The sequence below is a fragment of the Vicugna pacos genome, chromosome 21 (assembly GCF_048564905.1).
Source record: "Vicugna pacos chromosome 21, VicPac4, whole genome shotgun sequence".
Classification (NCBI taxonomy): Eukaryota; Metazoa; Chordata; class Mammalia; order Artiodactyla; family Camelidae; genus Vicugna; species Vicugna pacos.
The window spans coordinates 10506028-10525068 of NC_133007.1; the positions used below are offsets into that span (position 1 = coordinate 10506028).

General features: G+C 35.3%; 1 protein-coding gene across 5 annotated transcripts in view; it reads left to right on the forward strand.

Annotated features, from left to right (window-relative positions):
* COP1 (COP1 E3 ubiquitin ligase) overlaps positions 1–19041 on the forward strand; it is a 166951-nt gene that overhangs the window by 23214 nt on the left and 124696 nt on the right. For 3 of the 5 annotated variants that reach the window (XM_072946062.1, XM_072946061.1, XM_072946063.1), the window contains exons 5-6: positions 632–751; positions 9139–9207. In XM_072946062.1, the coding sequence (XP_072802163.1) occupies positions 632–751; positions 9139–9207 (189 nt within the window). The remainder of the gene's footprint in view (positions 1–631; positions 752–9138; positions 9208–19041) is intronic. The other 2 variants (XM_072946064.1, XM_072946065.1) reach the window with 1 other exon arrangement.

Genomic DNA, 19041 nt, shown 5'->3' on the forward strand with positions numbered 1-19041 from the left:
CTGACTGTTTTTATTAGTTTAATATTAATTAGATGTTAAAGCTTAGCATATTATTGATTTTTTTTAAGGATATTCTTCTATTCAGTGAACTTTCTTACCTGCATTTTCTGAAATTTACTTTCATCTTTTGAAAGGTTTGGTGGGATTACATTGAGTCAGAGTTGGCTTGTAATATGTAGCATTTGAAGAATTATATGGCAGGGTGATACTGTGGGTGGTACTTTGCAAAAAAAATGTTGAAAGATTCTCAGTTTAAGAGGATTAGCCCCAAATTATTGAGGCAAGTGAGCTTAAATTAATACCTTACCAAATACAAAGTTGAAAATATGGCTAGACAAGTAGTTAAAATCCAGGCATTTATTTTGAAGGGGATTGTACCTTTAGAAATGCTGACTTAACATTTATCTTGAAAATGTCTTTCATATCTGTTATTTAAATTCATTTAAGGGAGAAATAGTGTTTAAATTATAATTAGAAGGCGCTGGGGAGCCACTAGCTGGGAAGGAGTAGGTTGGAACATTGTAGTTTATTTTTGATATGTTATATAATGAACATGTTAGGAAGTAGCAAACATTTGTTTTTGACTCTCTAAAACAATCTTCTTAGGAAGTTGTGTATCTTCTTTTCTTAGAATGGCCACAGGTGGCAAGTATTTCAGGATTTGTTGGGAACCGACCAAGATAACCTTGATTTGGCTAATGTCAACCTTATGTTGGAGTTACTAGTGCAGAAGAAGAAACAACTGGAAGCAGTAAGTGGCAGCTGAACTTTAAAAAATTGTTTTAAATGGTGCTCTTTCAGTTGCATTGGAAAAGATCTAGCAATGTTTAAAAAATAATAGGGCAATGTCATTCAGTCCATCCAGATTTATTTAGCAAGAAACATCTGCAGGATATCACTTGTAACAGATTCCCCTTTTTCAATTCAAAGAAAGAACAAATTTCTTAACAATACAACTTACTTGCAATGGCCAGTTTGTATTAACAAAAGTTGAATGTTAAGATCATGAGAAAGTACAGTTTCATTTTAATAGGGAACAATTATATTGGTCATTTTTCTTCCAAAGAATATCTTCTTTGCTGTTTCTTCCCCTCTTCACATATGGGATTTGGAGGAGAAAATAGAGATTATTTTTATCTGCATAAAATCCTTCCAGCAGGTGTCCGCTGGCAGCAGCAGCAGTCTGTGGCTTAACTAAGGGCATTTAGAAAGATGGGAACTGGAGCTGTTATCCTGTTTCATGTAATGCAATCTAAATAAATGTAAAATTACGTTCCGGCAAATAAATGTAAAAAATGTAAAACGTGACTTTGCATGTATTAGCCGGGAATTGAATAGGCTCCATTATAAGTGATGTACACCTTAGCGTAAGCAAATACCCACCCTGACCTAGCTTAAGCAAAAAGCGGGTATAAAGTGACAGAATAAGGGAGTGGGTAGGTTGCACACATAAAACGAAGAGCTTCACAACCAGATGTTGGGAAGACTGGGACCATGACTTCTCTAAGGACTAGACTAGACGGAGGGGATGCAGGCACTTGAGTGTTGTCGGGAGGTTTTCTTTTGTACTTGTGGCAGTTTCTTTGAGGCAGGTCTGACTTTCTTTTCTTAGATTTTTATTACATGGTGGATAACGTGGACACCTGTACTTCCTAATTTATATTTGTGTTTTTTGATAAAAGCAGAAAAGGAGCTTTCCAACTTGATTTTGAAAAATTCTGTGGATAGATTCTGATTAACATAGCTTGGACCTGGATACCAGCTAATAGAATGGGAGTCTTATAGGGGAAAGGAGGAGGTGCGGTTGAACTGACCAACACGAGTCTCCCATGCTGTGTCTTTTTCGGGGGCAGAGTTGGTAGGAATTTCTCCTGTGTTTTTTTGGGGGGGGCTTTGTCTTTATTGTTCTTTCAGTTTTATTGAGATAATTGACATACAGCACTGTATAAGTTTAAGGTGTACAGCATAATGATTTGACACATATATCGTGAAATGATTACCATAATAGATTTAGATTACACCCATCATCTCATGTAGATACAAGGAAAAAGGAAAAAAAAGAAAAAGTTTTTTCCCCTGTGATGAGAACTTTGAGGATTTACTCTCTTAGCAACTTTCAAATAACACCATCCAGTAGAGTTAACAGTAGTCATCATGTTGTATGTTACGTCCTCCTCAATACTTATCTTGTAATGAAGTTTGTAGCTTTTGACCACCTGCATTCACTTCCCCCATCCCCTGCTTCTGGTAACCACAAATTTGATCTGTTTCTGTGAACTTGGTGTTTTGTTTTTTTGGCTCTTTATTTTTTTCTTTTAAGATTCCACATATAAGTGAGGTCGTACAATACTTGTCTCTCTTTCTGACTTATTTTATTAAGCATAATGCTTGATTTCAAGGTCTATTCATGTTGTTGCAAATGGCAGGATTTCCTTATTTTTTATGGCTGAATAGTGTTCCATTATAAATATACAACACCTGGATCCGTTTATTCATTGATGGGCACTTAGAGTGTTAGCATGTCTTGGCAATTGTAAATAGTACTGCATTAAACATGAGGGTGCAGATAGCTCTGCAGCATGGTGATTTAGTTTCCTTTGGATTTATATCCCAAAGTGGGATTGTTGACCCACATGGTAGTTTTATATTAATTTTTTGAGGAACCTTCATTATGATTTTTATGGTGGCTGTACCAATTTACATTCCCGCCAAAAGTGCGTAAGGGTTCCCTTTTCTCCACATCCTCACCAGCATTTGTCATCTTTTCTCTCTGATAATAACCATCCTAGCAAGTGTGAGGCGATAACTCATTGTAGTTTGATTTGCGCTTCCCTGATGATTTGTGATGTTGAACACCTTTCCATGTACCTATTGACTATTTGAATATCTTCATTGGAAAGATGTCTATTCAGGTCCTTTGCCCATTTTTTAATTGGATTATTTGGAGTTTTTTGCCATTGAATTATATGAATTCTTTACATATAGTATTTTGAACATTAGCATCAGATATATGATTTGATCTGCAGATATTTTATCCCATTCTGTTGGTTGCTTTTACATTTTGTTGATGGTTTCTTTTGTTACGCAGAAGCTTTTAAATTTTATATAGTCACACTTGTTTAGTTTTTACTTTATTACTTTTAGGCATTATATCCCCAAAATTGTTGCCAACTCTCCTATGGTTTTAAACATAGTTTTTCTATTAGCATCCACTGTGTGCTAGATGTTGTGTTAAGCGCAGTGGGAAAGACAGGATTCTACTATGTGTGGGGGGTGGGTATAGGGTAGCATAGGTGAGGAGATAAACTAAATAAAGTAAGTAAATATTTTCACAGTGATAAATGATATAAAGAAACTTCTCTGTGATAGACTGAACATACACAGTTACCTTCCTTTGAAAATAGAGTAAAGGACTTTAAAAAGGCAAAAGAATGGGAGAGGAGACAATGGCAGCAGTATTTTGTAAGCTGTAGAGCAGATGGATGAAAAGTAATAGATTAGGAGATCTGAGAAGGCTGAATACTGAGCCAGCAGTGGGCAATAGCTAAGAACCAAGTCTATATATATTGTGGAACAAAGGCCTTGGAATTGGGAGCATGAGGTACCTCATGTAGTAAAGGCTGAAAACAGGAAGCAGTTGAAGTCTGTGATCTTTTCCTGTACAACTCACAGCAAATGAGTCTCCCTTTTCTACCTTAAGAGAATACTAGACTTTTTTTCCCCTAGTGGTGGTAAAAGAGAGACTTTCTGGACTGTTGCACTACAGGTACACTTAAGAGGTGTGTGGGGGCATACTGTACTGAAAATAGATAAGTGTACACTTGGAATATGAGAGCTGTTAATCTCGTTCCCCTTTGATCTTTGCCTTTTTGTCTTAGAATTGAAGACATACAGGTATCTTAATTTTGGGCTGCAGATCTTTTCTATTATTTTTTGAAGAGGGGACTAGTTCAGAAGCAAAGTTCCTATCGTTAGTATTATAGCATTTTCCCATTATTATTTTCCTATTATACTTTGCATTATTATTTAACTTAATGAATATTTCCAACATACAGAAAAGAGCAGAAAATAATGAGACTCGTGACTAATCCTTTCACTTTTAATGAATAGTAACACTGTTAAATTTGTCTTAGATCTGCCTTTTGAGAATTAAATTTTTTTCTCCTTTTTCAGTTTTATTAGATAGAATTACTACAGTTTGACTGCACATACATATTATATTGCATGTAAATACATACATACAGTAGATTGCACATTTTTTAGTTTACATATGTGTACTAATTATTGTTTCTAAGAACAGATTAGAGCTTTAGCTTGTTAAACTTACATAGTTATCAAAGGAATAAAGCCAACTACAAAATAAGAATCAGCAGCATGTGGTTATCCAGTCATAAAGGACATTCAAATGTGCTTACACATATTCAAGAAATCAAAATAATTAGTTCATTTGTGTCCTTTTTTTTATTATTATTTTTTAGATTCTTCATGTAAATGATATCATATGGCATTTTTCTTTCTCTTTCTGGCCCACTTCACTTAGAATGACAATCTTCAGGTCTATCCATATTGCTGCAAATGGCATTATTTTATTCTTTTTTATGACTGAGTAGTGTTCCATTGTATATATGTACCACATCTTTATGCAGTCATCTATCGATGGACATTTGGGTTGTTTCCATGTCTTGGCTATGGTAAATAGTGCTGCTGTGAACATTGGGGTGCGTGTGTCTTTTTGAATTTTATTTTTTTCCGGATATATGCCCAGGAGTGGGATTGCTGGATCACATGGTAAGTCTATTTTCAGTTTTTTAAGAAATACTGTTTTCCATAGCAGCTGCACCAAACTAGTGGCCAATAGGCACATGAAAAAATGCTTAGCATTGCTAATTGTCAGAGAAATGCAGATCAAGACTACAATGAGATATCACCTCACATCAGCCAGAATGGCCATCATCATTATTGAATATTTTTTATACTTAAAGCCCTCTTGTCTCATTCCATTCTCCCAGAGTAAGCACTGTATGAAGTTGGCAAGGATCCTTCTCAAGTGTGTATGTGCCTTTTTTACATACACTTGCATTTACAACCATATGAAAAGTGTTGTCTTATAATTTGGAAGTTTTTATAAGGAGTTTTATACTATAGTTATCCTTTTGAGATAATGCCTTTTTACTTACTTTTTGAAGTTCCTGCTGATGAATATAGATCTAGTTTATTTTAAGTTCTCTATAGTAATTCGTTGCATGAACAAATCTATTCCCCTACTGATGGATGTTTAAGTGCTTCTGAATTCTTTTGTTTTCTTTTTCAGTTTTATTAATAATAATAATAATAGTAATAATAATAATAATTTTTGTTACGAGGTCTGTTTTTAGTGTGGATGGTTGCCACGTCTTCCGTGTGTGTTGGCTGTTCCGCCTTTGACTAGGGGTGTGGTTGGTGTGATCAGAGCCTGCGCTGGTTGTTGAGCAGGACCTCCTTCTTGTTCTGTTGTTGTCACAGCCCTGACAGCTGGGTCTGCAGCCCTGTTGTTGGAATAGAGGTTTCCTGACCCATTTCTGAGCTGTGGTGTGTGGTAGGCGGGATTGAGGTGCTTCAGCTGGAAGCGGAGCTGCTGAGTATTCCTCTGTAGGAGATGTCCATGGTGAAGTGCCCTCTGTGCTGTTGTCTCACTTGTCATGTGGGCTTACAAAGTACACTTTGTTGATGCTGCCCTTGTCCCCAACTCGGCCACAGGAATGTTGGCCACCTGCTCTGGTGTCCCCCTGGTTCTGCGCCCGCTGCGCCAGCAGAGCAGATCTGCTGATGCCTGGTGCTAGGACCCACTGCGGTCAGTGTGGAGTCACACACCTGGGTTCACAGTGCGCCACAAGGTTAGCGCAGCCGCCAGCCCTGTGCTCGCACAAGGTACACAGGCCTGTGTTAATGCCGAGTCCACCCCCACCACGTGCCAGATCACTGGTTGTTCCTCATAGAGGCTGGGTCCACAGGGGCACCAGGGGAGAAAATCCGCCGCTGCTGCCTGGGGCTAGCATCCAATCTCAGTCCCTTTTGTGACTTTGAGGGACCCAGGGGGATGGTTTCAGGTTCAGCCCTGCCTCTGCCCAGGAGCTGTGCAACAGGGATTGTGTCCCAAGCTGAGACGATTCCTGTGTCTGAATCCTACCCCTCTTTTTGCGGTAACGCACGCCAACAGTTGTGCCAAGTAGTGAGCCTGGGCTCTCAGAGGTGGCGGTTGCGGCCTGGCTGCATTGCGCCCCTCCCTGCCATGTGCCCAGCAGTGGTGCTTTTTTATGGGGCTGCTAGGCTGTTCTGTTCTGCACACTGCCAGCCACAGCCCGCACCACGCTCCAGCCCCTGACGCTTGCTCTGTGCAGTCGGCGCCAGGACTCCCCCGAGGTTCATCCGCGGGAGCCGGAGTCCAGCAGCCAGGCCTGGCCTGCCCTTGCCAGCTTGCGTCTTGGGCTCGGGATTGCAGTTACCCTCTGTGCTGCTTTCTCTCAGTTCTGTCTGCTTTCTCCTCCAGCCCTTGGAAGTTCCCCCTCTGTCCCTGCTGACTCTTTGCTGGAGAGTGGGGGCTCCCAGTGTGAAGGTGCTTTTCCTCCTTTGCTGCTCCCTCCCCGTGGGACAGGTTCTGCACCGATTTCCTTTTTATTTCTTTTTTTTCTCCCTCCTACCTGTTTTTGTGCGGAATCTTCTTGTATTTCTAAAGAGATACTCTGTCAAAGTTCAGTAGGTGTTCTGTGTGAATTGTTTAGTCTGTAGGTATAATTGTTCGTGTATTCATGGGAGAGGATGAGCTATGCATCCTTCTATTCCTCCGTCTTGGCAGTTCCCCAGATATGCTCTCTTTTGAGACAGTTGACTATGAACTAGATGGGACAAATGTGACAAAACTTGCTATATTGCAAAGAGCACTGAGAGTGGAGTATAAAATTCTATGTTTTTTCTTTTTTTCTAAATAAGTTTCTTTTCACTTTTTCTCTTACTCCAGTTTTCTTATCTGAAAGTGTGATAATTGGGCTAAATGATCATTGTATGTTTTTACAGAAGCTTTACAATTGTAAGAAATGTTTCGAGAATGAACTTCTTGAACTTCCATTTTTAGTAGTGGGTTAAATGAGATTCAGAGATTACTTTAATGTTCGACTTCTGAGACTGCTCTAACAAAAAACATTATGTGACCAGATCTTATTTTGACATATTTGGCTGCACCCTTCCCATATTTAAGCATTCTCTTTTTACTCCTCCATAATTTCCTTCATATAATTTTCTTTCATATTTATATGTGAAATTATAGTTTCATAAATTTGCCATTTACCTCTTTTTTGAAGTTATTCATTTGAAGAAGATTAAATTGCAGAAGAATGTGCATGTGTTGAATTCCTAGTATACTTAGTTGTTCCCAACTTTCCTTTGACCTTGAGGCTTTGGGAAGGGTTCTCTCCTTTCTCAAATCAGTTGCATTCTTACCCTGTTCACACGTCCTTACTGGTAGAGTGAAATGGAATGTTCAAACTTGGTATTTTGAGGATAGTTTGTCCACTTCCTTTGCAGATGAAGTGTTATTTATTAACAGTCTTGACCGTGTATGTCCTTTTTATATAAAGATGTGGTTTTTGCTCTCTGGCCAAATAATGTATAGACAGATACAAACAGTGTAAAGAACAAAAGTCCCAAGAAAAATGCTGAGGATTTTGGGATAGTTTATCATTGTGGTTGGGACACAGATTCCCTCTGTGAGTTTGTTCTGTATGACAATTTAACTAACTTCTCAGGAATGTGTCTCAGGTCTGGTAAATACTGGGTTTTTAATGCAAGAAAAAATTTCACTTTAAAATCCTTATGATACCCTGTTTTACAAATTTATTCGTTTGTGAAACATTAATTCAATTGTGTTTGTTAACTGGAATATCCTAATGTGATTATCAGTTCGTATTTGTCCTCCTTTGTCCTTATTTGTCTTGACTTAAACATTTCATTTATCTATTTTGCCTCTTATTCTTTAAAACGCAAGAATTCCCACCCTCTCCCCAAATGGGATAGACTCTGGGAGTGAGTGTGAAGTAGCCATGCTTTTTTGTAGTGTATGGAATATCTTAGTGATTCTTCAAATTTAGATTGGCTTATTCTTATCATCTGGGGACTTGTTAAGCATATAGTTTCCTGGAATCTTTTCTAGAGGAAAAGAATCAGATAAAATCCAGTGTCTTTTAACAGATGCCTCAGATAATTCTGTTGTATAGCCAGGTAAATGAAAGCTTTATAAATCTTATTTATTTGTTTTGGATGTGCCCCACTGGACTTTTAAAAAATTATTTTCAGGTATATATTAAAAAGTTAGAACTGTATTTGTTCATAAACCATCTCTTATTGTTATTTCATTTTTAACTTTTGGTATTTTTATATATATTTATCAGGCTCAGCTGGAATTCCTTGGTTCTTTGTGTGAATTTTAACAGTAATATATATTTATTTCTAACTTTACTATTTGTAATTATTTTTTGATATTCAGAAGATGTCAGGCTTATTTATCAATTACATCTTTGTTTCAGTTACCAATGTGTGTTATTTACCCCTCCTTCCTCTTGATTATATTAAAATTTTGTTTTAAAATTTTTGATTTTGACTGAAATATTTCATAGAAATATATTCTCTCATCTGTGTGAGTAGGCTATGGCCAGAAATAGTAAATTTGACTTCTGAAAAGTATGAATTTCTTCCTAATTATATGATTTTTACTCCCCTGAATGTGAAATACTTAAGGAGAAAGTGATTTCAGCATCTAGAAACTATGCTGACTCCAGTATGATTTTTTTTTCTTGATGTTTTATTAGTTTGGTTGGGGAAGAGAAAGCCAGGACAGGTAACAGAATTGCCATTTTCCATAAATAGTTTTTTAGCATGGTAGGTGAGGGATGAATTTAAAATACCTGGTTTTTTTTAAAGTTAGTTTTGGGGAAAATGGCTTGCTTTTAAAAATGCCGATTAACAAATGGAAAACTGATTAAATAAAAATAAGAAACTAACTTGAATGGATAAATAAAATTGCTTCATACTGATTATACTGTGGTGTTAAAGAAAACTTTGAACTCATAGTTATATTTTTAAAAGAACAATTATAATTTTCTATTATAGGAATCACATGCAGCCCAACTACAGATCCTTATGGAATTCCTCAAGGTTGCAAGAAGAAATAAGAGAGAGGTATATTATTTTGTGTATTTTACGTAATGTTTCATTAAATATTGTTGACCATTCCCATTTTTTTCCCCTATTTTTTTAAAAGCATTTCAGGCTAAAAATTTTATTTAAACATTTGAAAGCATTTGAGTTTTCAGGAGTTTTTTTTTTAGAGCTTTGTTATTTTAGCTTTTTTTACTTTTACAACTTGATATTTTGAAAATCCCTTTTTAGAGATAATGCTAAAAAGTTTTCTGTAAGATTGAATGTAATAGCTTAATTCAAAACTATAAAGATTAGAAAATAGAATGATCAAATAAAAGCCTAACTTTCACATTGAAAAGAAAACTTAGGAAAATTTATATAATGAAATCTTATGTAGAAACGGTTACAGTTTTTCCTATGATAAAGACGCATGCTGGTGGGTAAAACATAGCTACCTATTTAGAGCTTGGAAAGTGTAAGTCACGTGAGATAGCTAAAAGATAATTTTTTATTAGTAATTTTATAACCCGAATGTCCGAATTTAACATTTATAAGATTCCTCAGTCATTTCAGAATTGTACAAAATATAGGAAAACTAAAGGCAAATCCTGTGTTCATGGTAGCATGCTTAACTTTGAAAGCTGTTTTATATTTAAATTTCTAACTGTCTCAAATTGCTTATATTTTTACTTTCAGTTATCTAATTGGGATTTTTTTACTCAAAAAAATATATTATGTATTAGGTTCCAGGCCATCTTTATTATTTTTGAAAATAAAAAGATGAGAACTTATTCTGATGGAGCACTTAAAATGTGCATTGCCAGAACCCTACATTATCTTAGTTTGATATTCTCTTCCTTTTTGGACTATTCATGTCTTATTTTAACTTTTTCTTACTTTGTTCAGGTTGGATTTTTCTGTGTTATGCAAGTATTGATAGCTAAATATCTTTTACATGATTTATGATTGTATTTTTCTTATCTTTAACTTTTGCTGAGGTAACAGTTGTGGTTTTAATATATCTATTAAAATAATCTTAATTATAAATTTAAGGTTTATTTGTTCTTGATTTTTAATTTTATTTATTTTTTTGGTGGGTACTTTATCTTAAACTTCAATTTGCATGAGAATAACCTGAGGATCTTCTTAGAATCCAAGTTCTGACTGAGAGGTTGTGTGCTAGACCCTGGTAATCTGCATTTCTAACAAGCTCCAGACGATGATGCTCTTGGTCCTTGGATCACACTTTGAGTAATAAAGCTGAATATTTTATAATATTTGGAAATAAAATTATTCATTCAATATGTACACTCAGCAGTTTTTGCTATAGTAAATTCTTTGGAAGAGTGATAAGTTTTATTGCATACATACCCTCTCCCCTTTTAAAACAAAATTTGAAATTATTTTGCAGTAGTTTTACATGGTTATTTCTCCCTTAGACTGTGAACTCATTGAGTGAGATTTAGTACATAGGAAATTACCTGACAATGAATCAATTAAGTGAACAGTCCAGACATGAGGATATCTGGGGGTTAAATGAAATGGCTGATCATTATTATGACCTGAATTATTCAAGGTTTTTATTAGCCTCTGAGGTTTTTCACACTTCTTTAGTGTCTATTCATGCTTGCAACGTATTTAGATTTGAAATTGTCTCAGGTAATAAAGATACAGTGTATAACTGTAAAAATAACTGTGCAGGTGCTGAGATTTTTACTCTAATAGCAAGCTGACAAGTTAGCCTGCCACAGTTTCCTAGTTGCTGGTGGAAGACTCCTGGGCTGGAGATAAAAGTCTTGATTACTCATGGAACATCTGGTAGCATCAGCTTCATGACCTGTAAGTCCTGCAGGGACGGTGTAGACATGGGCCAGGTAGATTCTGCATGTGCAGTGGATGTGTGTTACAACTAAGGAAACTTGAGCTTAGAAAACCAGTCTTTTAAAAGGGTCTGCTAGCAAACCTTTTCAGTCTTTGCCCTCAGGGAGATGCTATTTTTATTTTATTGACAGAAAACAAATCTGCCCTTTGTCCTGGAGGAAGTCACTATTTGTCTTGGCCAGGGTGTTCACTATAGAAACATCCTTGAAAAGATGGTTTGGAGCAAAAGCTATCACAAGATGTGCAGAATTGGGAGTGATCAATGAAGAATTGTTTGCCAACAGTAACTCTTCCTTGTCATACTAATTTGTCCTCTCCCTGGTGTGGTGGCTGGTGGCTTCCAATAGCTCCTCCTATGATATTGCCTTTGACACATAGCTCATTATTATCAGTGTTTCTATATTTTTTGTTGTTAAATGTCTGGGTTAATTATGCTGTAGAAGTTTTCAGCTTGAGTTTAAGTGAATCTTATGTGATCCTTGTGAGTGATTTTTTTCTCTTGGATCGTATTTTCTTACGGTAGGCAGTTTAACCAAGCAACATACTAGTTCCAGGTATTTCTGGATATTGGTGCCTCTTATGTGCAGTGATTATGCTGTTACTAAACATTTCGGTTTTCTTGTTTTTTTATTATATCCATAATTGAGTGATTTTGAGTATTTCAGGTTTAATTACACAAGGGACCCTGAGGAGCTAGCTTAACAAAGTTTTAAAACTTTGAAAATTTGGAGCTGAATTAACAGACTTAAAAACTTAATTATTAAATTTCATAAATTTCTCCATGATTGGAGTCAGGCACACTAGTGATTTGTAATCGTAGGAAACGTTAGAAAATATCATGGATTAATACCTCATGATTTAGTTCAGACAGAATGAAGTGAGTGGTGGTTTTTTTTTGCATATACTATAAAGTATATTTGTGGATTTAATCTTCAAAATGAATTTAGGTGTTAAAGGTCTTATCTCCTGTAGTATAATTTATACTTGAACTTATTCAAGCAAGATTGAGCAGGAGGCCAACTACTAGTTTTGAATTTATTTTCCTAAGATTAATATTCAGACTTAGAAAATTAACTTTGTGATTTCATGCTTTTAACTGGAGTTAACGATGAGTCTTGGTTTAGGCACTGGTATATACCAATCAAAGAAGTTGAATCTGCTTTTCAGATTTAACATACTTACTTGTTCTAATGTCACACTTGCTAGTATTTTAGAGCTGTTAGAATCCTACATTTATTTATTTTTAAAATTTATTTTTCCCTACTGACTCTTTTGAGTGTTAAGAGAAGGGAATGCACAAGGCACATAGTAGGCGTTTGCATTAGTTACCTGTTGTTGTGTAACAAGTTACCCTCACACTTAATGGCTTAAAAACATCAAACAATTACTATCTCTGGTCAGGAATCTTGGTGCAGAGAGTAACTGAGTGCCTTGGCTCAGGGCTTCTAACCAAGTTACAATCCAGGTGTTAGAAAGGGCAGCAGTTATTCTAAGATTTAACTGGATTAGGAACCCTTCCCAGCTCACTCATTGGCTGTTGGAAAGAGATACCAAATTCTTGCCACATGAGCTTCTCCATAGGATAGCTTATTACATGGCAGCTGACTCCCCCTCATAGAAAGCAAGTGAGAAAGCAAGAGAGGGTTTTGAAGATGCTATTACATGCTTTTTGTAACTTAATCTTGAAAGTTTTACCTAAACACGTGTGCTGTCATCTCCATTAGAAGCAAATCATTGGGTCCAGCCCACACAAAGAAAGGGAATTACACTAGGATGTGCTAAGAGGAGGGTATCTTTGGAGGCTGTCTTAGATTGTGCCTACCACAGCACTTAATAAATACATGTATTTAAATGAACATGTTATTCTTTCTTGATGGTCAGATTGAACAAAAGGGCTGTGGGTTCCATGTAAAAGCCAGTCTCATCTGTGCAGATTTGTATCAGCATTTGAGCAATTGCCTTATATTTCATTTGATTTAATTTTAAAATGTACTTCTAGACATTTGTGGTACCTGTTGAATTCACTGTTAATAGGACAGTTTTGATGGGTCTTGGTTTCCTTTTGGTTTTGTTCAGAATTCTATTTTGAATATTTGAATAAATTATATTTTTCATAAAACAAATTTACAGTTTAAAGATTTATAGTAGAGTGACAATCCATGTAACCAGCATCCTGGTAAAACAATAGGTATTACTCGGACCACTGAAGCTCCCTGCCTACTCTTTTCAGATGATAGCCTTCTTGCCCATTAGGTAGTCAATATTCTGATACTTATGGGAATCATCTTCCTGTTTTTCTTCATTGTTTTGATGCCTAAGTATTTATAATTTATATGTCTCTTGTTTTGAACTGATATAAATGTACTTCTGCGTTATGTAATGTTTTGTTCTTGTCTTTGGCTCAGTGTTACGATTCATCTGTATTGTTGTATATGGCTATAGTTGATTCCTTTTTATTGTTGTATAGTATTCTGTTTAATGAATCACCCCATCTTTGTTGTTGATGGACTTGAGAGTTGTTTTTGTTTGGGCCATTTACAAAGAATGCTATCTTATACATGTATACAGGTATATATTAGTATATGTATCTCTATGTATGTAGAAGTAGAATTAATGAATCATAGGATGTTACATCTTCAGATTTAGTAAATAATGCCAGATAATGCCTAAGCAGTTGTATTGGTTACTCTTCCTACAGGCATTGTGTCAGTGTTCCTGTTGCACTGTATTCTTGCCAATACTTGGTATCGATAGACTTCTTCCTGTTTAGCTAATCCTGGGATATGTATTGCTCTCTTTGTGGTTTTAATTTACATTTCCCTGATGACCAGGAAGGTTGAGCACCTAGTATTATGTATTGGTCATTTGGATTTTTGTGTATGTGTGAAGTACTTGTTTAAGGCTTTTTGCATCTTTTCTATTTAGTTGATTTTCTTAATGGTTTATTGTTTATGTATTGTAGACAAAAATTCTTTGTTCTATTTACCTACATATCTATCATCTACCTACTTACCTATAGCTGATATTTTCTCCCTCCAATTGTGCTGCTTTTTTCATGGTCTTAATGATGTCATTTGATGTGCGGAAGTTTCTGACTATAATAGAGTCAAATTAATTACTCTTTACTGTTGTAATTAGTAGCTTTTGTGTTAGGTAAAGAATTCTCCACCTGAGGTTATGAAGGCATTTTGCCGTATTATCTACTCAAAGCATTATTCTTTAATCTTTCACATTCACATCTTTAATCTACTTGGGAATTTTTCATATGGATATCCAGTTGTCTAAGCACGCAGTTAAAAAGTCCATCCTTTCCTCCTAGCTTTGAAAAACCACCTCTGTCATACATCGTGTGTTCATATATGTGTGGGTTTGTTTCAGGCTCTGTTCTGTTCCCACTGTTCTGTTTGTCTGTCTTTTTGGCAGTGCCATGTTGTATTAAATACTAGAACTTTAATTCTTGTTTAGTAAAGTCTCAGCTGTTCATGGCTGTTTGTATTTCTCTATACATTTTAGAACCAGCTGATACATTTCCATGGTACACTGGCTGTGATTTTTGTCGGGATTACTTTGACTCTTTAGATCTATTTGGGAGACTGTATCTTTACAATATTGAGTATTCTAGCCCTTGAACGTGGTATTTCTTTCTGTACGTTTCGGTCCTTAAGAATGTCCTTCAAAGTTGTGATATTTTTCAAGGTATTACTCTTATACATCTTTATTTTAGATTTGTTCTTAGGTCTTTAGTCATTTTTATGCTATTGTAAATGATGTCTGTGTCTTTAATTTCAGTTTCTTTCTGTTTGTTGCTGACAGAAATATAGTTGGTTTTTACACATACTTTTTTTTTTTGTATACAGCAATCTTGTTAAACTCATTAATTCTAACAATTTACTTGTAGATTATTTTATGTTTTCTGTGTACACATCATCATCTGCAAATAATAGCAGTTTAGTTTCTTTCTTTGTGATCCTTATATCTTTTATTTATTTTTCTTGTCTTACTCTGCTGGCTAGGACATCCGGTTCAATGATGAATAGAAGTGGTGATAGCGGGGCATCCTAGTCTTGGTGCTGATCTCAAAGTGAAAGCTTTCGACGTGTCACCATTAGGTATGATGTTTTCTGTAGGTTTTTGGTAGGTATTGTTTTATCAAGGAACTAAGTTTCTATTCTCAGTTTCCTAAGAGGATTTTTTTTTTTAAATCATGAGTGGGGTTTGAGTATTCTCCAAAGTTTTTGTGCATCTGAGATGATATGTTTTTGTTTTTTTTTCCATTATGTTAAACTGGGTGATTATATTGGTTTAACATTAACCCAGCTTTGCACCGAGGGTGGCAAACCTTTCTGATTTGCCCAGGAGTATCTTAGTTTTATTACAGAATGTTCTTCATTCTAGAAATCCCAACAGGATGGTTGTTTGCTTTACTTGCCTCAATATTGCATTTGTGCTCATTAGTGAGACTGTTCTGTAAGCTTTTTTTTTTTAACACTGATATTGTCCACTTTCATTATAAAGATTGTTAATTTTTTCAAACAATTTGGGGAATGTACCCCCTTTTTCTGTTTTCTAGAAGAATTTGTGTAATCTAGGAAGGTTTGTTTCTTTGCTGAATGTTTAAGGGTTTTGCTGGAGAAGTTTTCTGGACCTGTTGTTTGCAGAAAGTTGAAACTAGTATTTCAGTTACTGCGTATTCAGATTTTTGTTTTAGATGCCACTTTTGACATCCTATATTTTTTCCAGGAGTTGTCCATTTCATCTAAATTTTCAAATTTATTGGTATAAGATTGATCTTAATACTAAGTTTTTAATTCCCTCAGATTTTTTTAGTGATGTCTTTCATTCTTGAATCTGCTTATTGGTGCTGTGCATTTTTCTTGTCTTTTTTTTTTTTTCTTGATCAGTTCTTGCCAGGAATGAATCAATTTTATGAGTCTTATCTAGGTACCAATTTTCAGCTTTGTTTATGTTCTTTATTTTTGTTTTCCATTTTATTAATTATTCTCTTTATAGTTTCAATTTCCATTCTTCTGCTTTCTTTGGTTTTATTTTGTGTTTCTTTTCTAATTTGTTAACTTGGATTTATGTATTATTAGGCAGATTGTTTTATCTAACCTAGGCATTTGAGGCTGTAAGTTTTCCTTTAGGTGCATCTTAGATTTTGGTGTGGTATTTTGTTGTTATTCCTTAGTTCACAATAGTTTCTAATTTTCATTATAGTTTTTCCTAGACATGTGGGTTATTTATAGATAAACTTATTGCTTGGATGTGGATATTTTCTTGTTCTTTTTGTTTTGGATGTCTGTTATAATTACACTGTTGTCAGAAAATATTTAGTGTTTTTTAAAAAATGTATTGGCACTATCACCTCGTAGTTAATTAAATTCTGAAATATTTTTTCTTGAAAAGAATGTTTTCTGCAATTGCGTGGTATGGCGTAAAGTTTGTTAAATGTGTAATGAGACTTTCTGCATCCTTATTGAGTCTTTGTTTCTTTGTAATATCACTTATTTGAGGTGAGTTTCATTTTGACTTATTTATGTTTTTGGGTACATCTCTTTGCATTGGTTTTTATGGGTTGCTTTAGGTGTTATATATTTGTAACTTATCATAGTCTATCAACAGTGTTGATGTCTATTTACAGTTGCTTTTGAATAAGCCGTCTTAATATGCCCCCTGTAGTCCAATTTTGTTTTTTTTTTTTGCTCTAGCTTGTTTTATATTTTCTTCTCAACCTAAAAAACAAAAAACAAAATTCTTGTAGGGGGGCTGAATGAAGCCTTATTATCAAGCCTGCCATTACAGGTGTGTTTGTGGGTGGTGTTATGGATGGTAAGGCTTTAGTTTGCACTTCATATGATTAAATTTGTTTTGCTTTTGGTTGTAACTCTCTTAGAATAAGTCTCTCTCTCTCTCCATATATGTATATATAAAGTGGATTTTGTTTTTTAGAGCAGTTTTAGTTTCACAGAAAAGTTGAAAATGCCCTCACATGTTCATAGCCTTCTCCATTACCAACATCCCTCACCAGAGGGTACATTTGTTATAGTTCATGAACCTACACTGTCACATCATAATCACCTAAATTTCATAGTTTACTATAGGGTTTTTGTACATCTATAGGTTTGGAGAAATATATAATGACATATATCTATCATTATAGTATCATACAGAGTATTTTTACTGCCCAAAACCTCCTTTGTGCTCCACATTTCTTTTCTTCCCCTATCTCTAACCCTTGGCAACCATGATTTTTTACTATCTCCATAGTTTTATCTTTTCCAGAATGTTGTAGAATTGGAATCATATAGTATGTAACCTTTCAGGTTGGCTTTTTTTTTTTTTTACTTAGTAATATACATTTAAGTTTCTTCTATGTCTTTTCTTAGCTTGAAAGCTCATTTCTTCTTAGCACTGAATAATATCCCATTTTTTGGATGTATTACTATTTATTCATTCATTTTCTGAAGGACATCTTGGTTGTTTCAAGTGTTGGCAATTACGAATAAAGCTGCTATCAATGTGTTTTTTTGAACCTAAGTTTTTAACTCCTTTGGGTAAATATCAAGGAGTGTGATTACTGGGTTGTATGATAAGAATATGTTTAATTTTTGAAGAAACTGCCAGACTATCTTAAACTGCCGAAACTGTCTTCCAGAGTGGCTCTACCATTTTTCATTCCTACCAGGAATAAATGAGAGTTCCAGTTGCTACACATCTTCCTCAGCTTTGGTGTTGTCAGTGTTCATGATTTTGGATTCTCTAATAGGTGTACAGTGGTATCTTATTGTTTTTATATACATATGTTAATTTTGCTCCTCTTTCTTTAAACCAGCTTTTTTTTCTGAAAGTGTATCAGTATTCTTTTGTTCAGTTTTGAATGTCATATAATTGAAGAAGTCTTGGCACCTATAACTTACTCTAATTTTATCAGCTCTATAAAATAAAGTTCAAATACTAAGTTTAATACTTTAGCATATTTTTATCAAATCATGAGTGAAGGTCAGATAAGTGAGTGCCAATGATACCTACCTGCACCAAAGCTGATGTCAGTAAAAGGGGACTCTATTTTTGAATTCTTTTGCATTTTAGTCTAAAGGGATTCTGAGACTTTCCTTCACTTTTTGAATTTAAAATGTCTCTTTAAATTTTCTGTGGGTTTGGCACAGTGCGCTGTGTTAAGAGAGGGCTTGCTGTTGATGTCTTAGGACTGTGCTCTCAAGTAGCATCTCTCCATCCTGCATACCTAGTATTTTCAGTAGCCTGCAAACTCGTGATAGTGTTAAGGCAGATTTCATCTAGGGGTTTGTCTGCTATCATTACCAATTTATGATCGATTTTTCATTCAGATAATGGCAGTTCAGCTTTGTGGACTTCCTTGATGTATCTCCAAAATATTCTTTGACTCCAATTTATGCTTTTATTCTAGATTCTGCCTCTCTGATTTATGAAACATGTTTGCAGAGTGAATTTAGCCCAATTCTTTCTCTTTCTTTTAAATGTTTGCATTGATGTCTGAAAGGAAAACACTTGTTTCTTTCATTCATCACTACTCTCCATACTTCTGGCCACCAGACAGTAGGTGGTTTCCCACACCAAGTAACTCTCCAGTTCTCTGTGGACATCAACTAGGTATCCTACATTCAGTTCAGTTCAATTCTGACACTTATCTACCTGGAGTTAGCCCCAGTCCTCACTGGTTAAGGGCCCAGTCCCACAAGACTGAGCTGCCACTTCAGGTGACAATTGCCAAGTCCAAGAAATCGCTTGTGCTTCTAATTGACTGAATATAAATTAGAGGTTTCGATGACCTCCTCCTTGGGTTCGATAATTTGTTAGAATGGATCCCATCACTTAGGGTAACAAATTACTTACTTGATAACCAGTTAATCGTTAAAAGTATACAACTCAGGCACAGGCAGATAGAAGAGATGCATGCAGCAAGGTATGTGGGAAGGGGCACAGAGCTTCCATCCATGTCCTCTCCACGTGTGC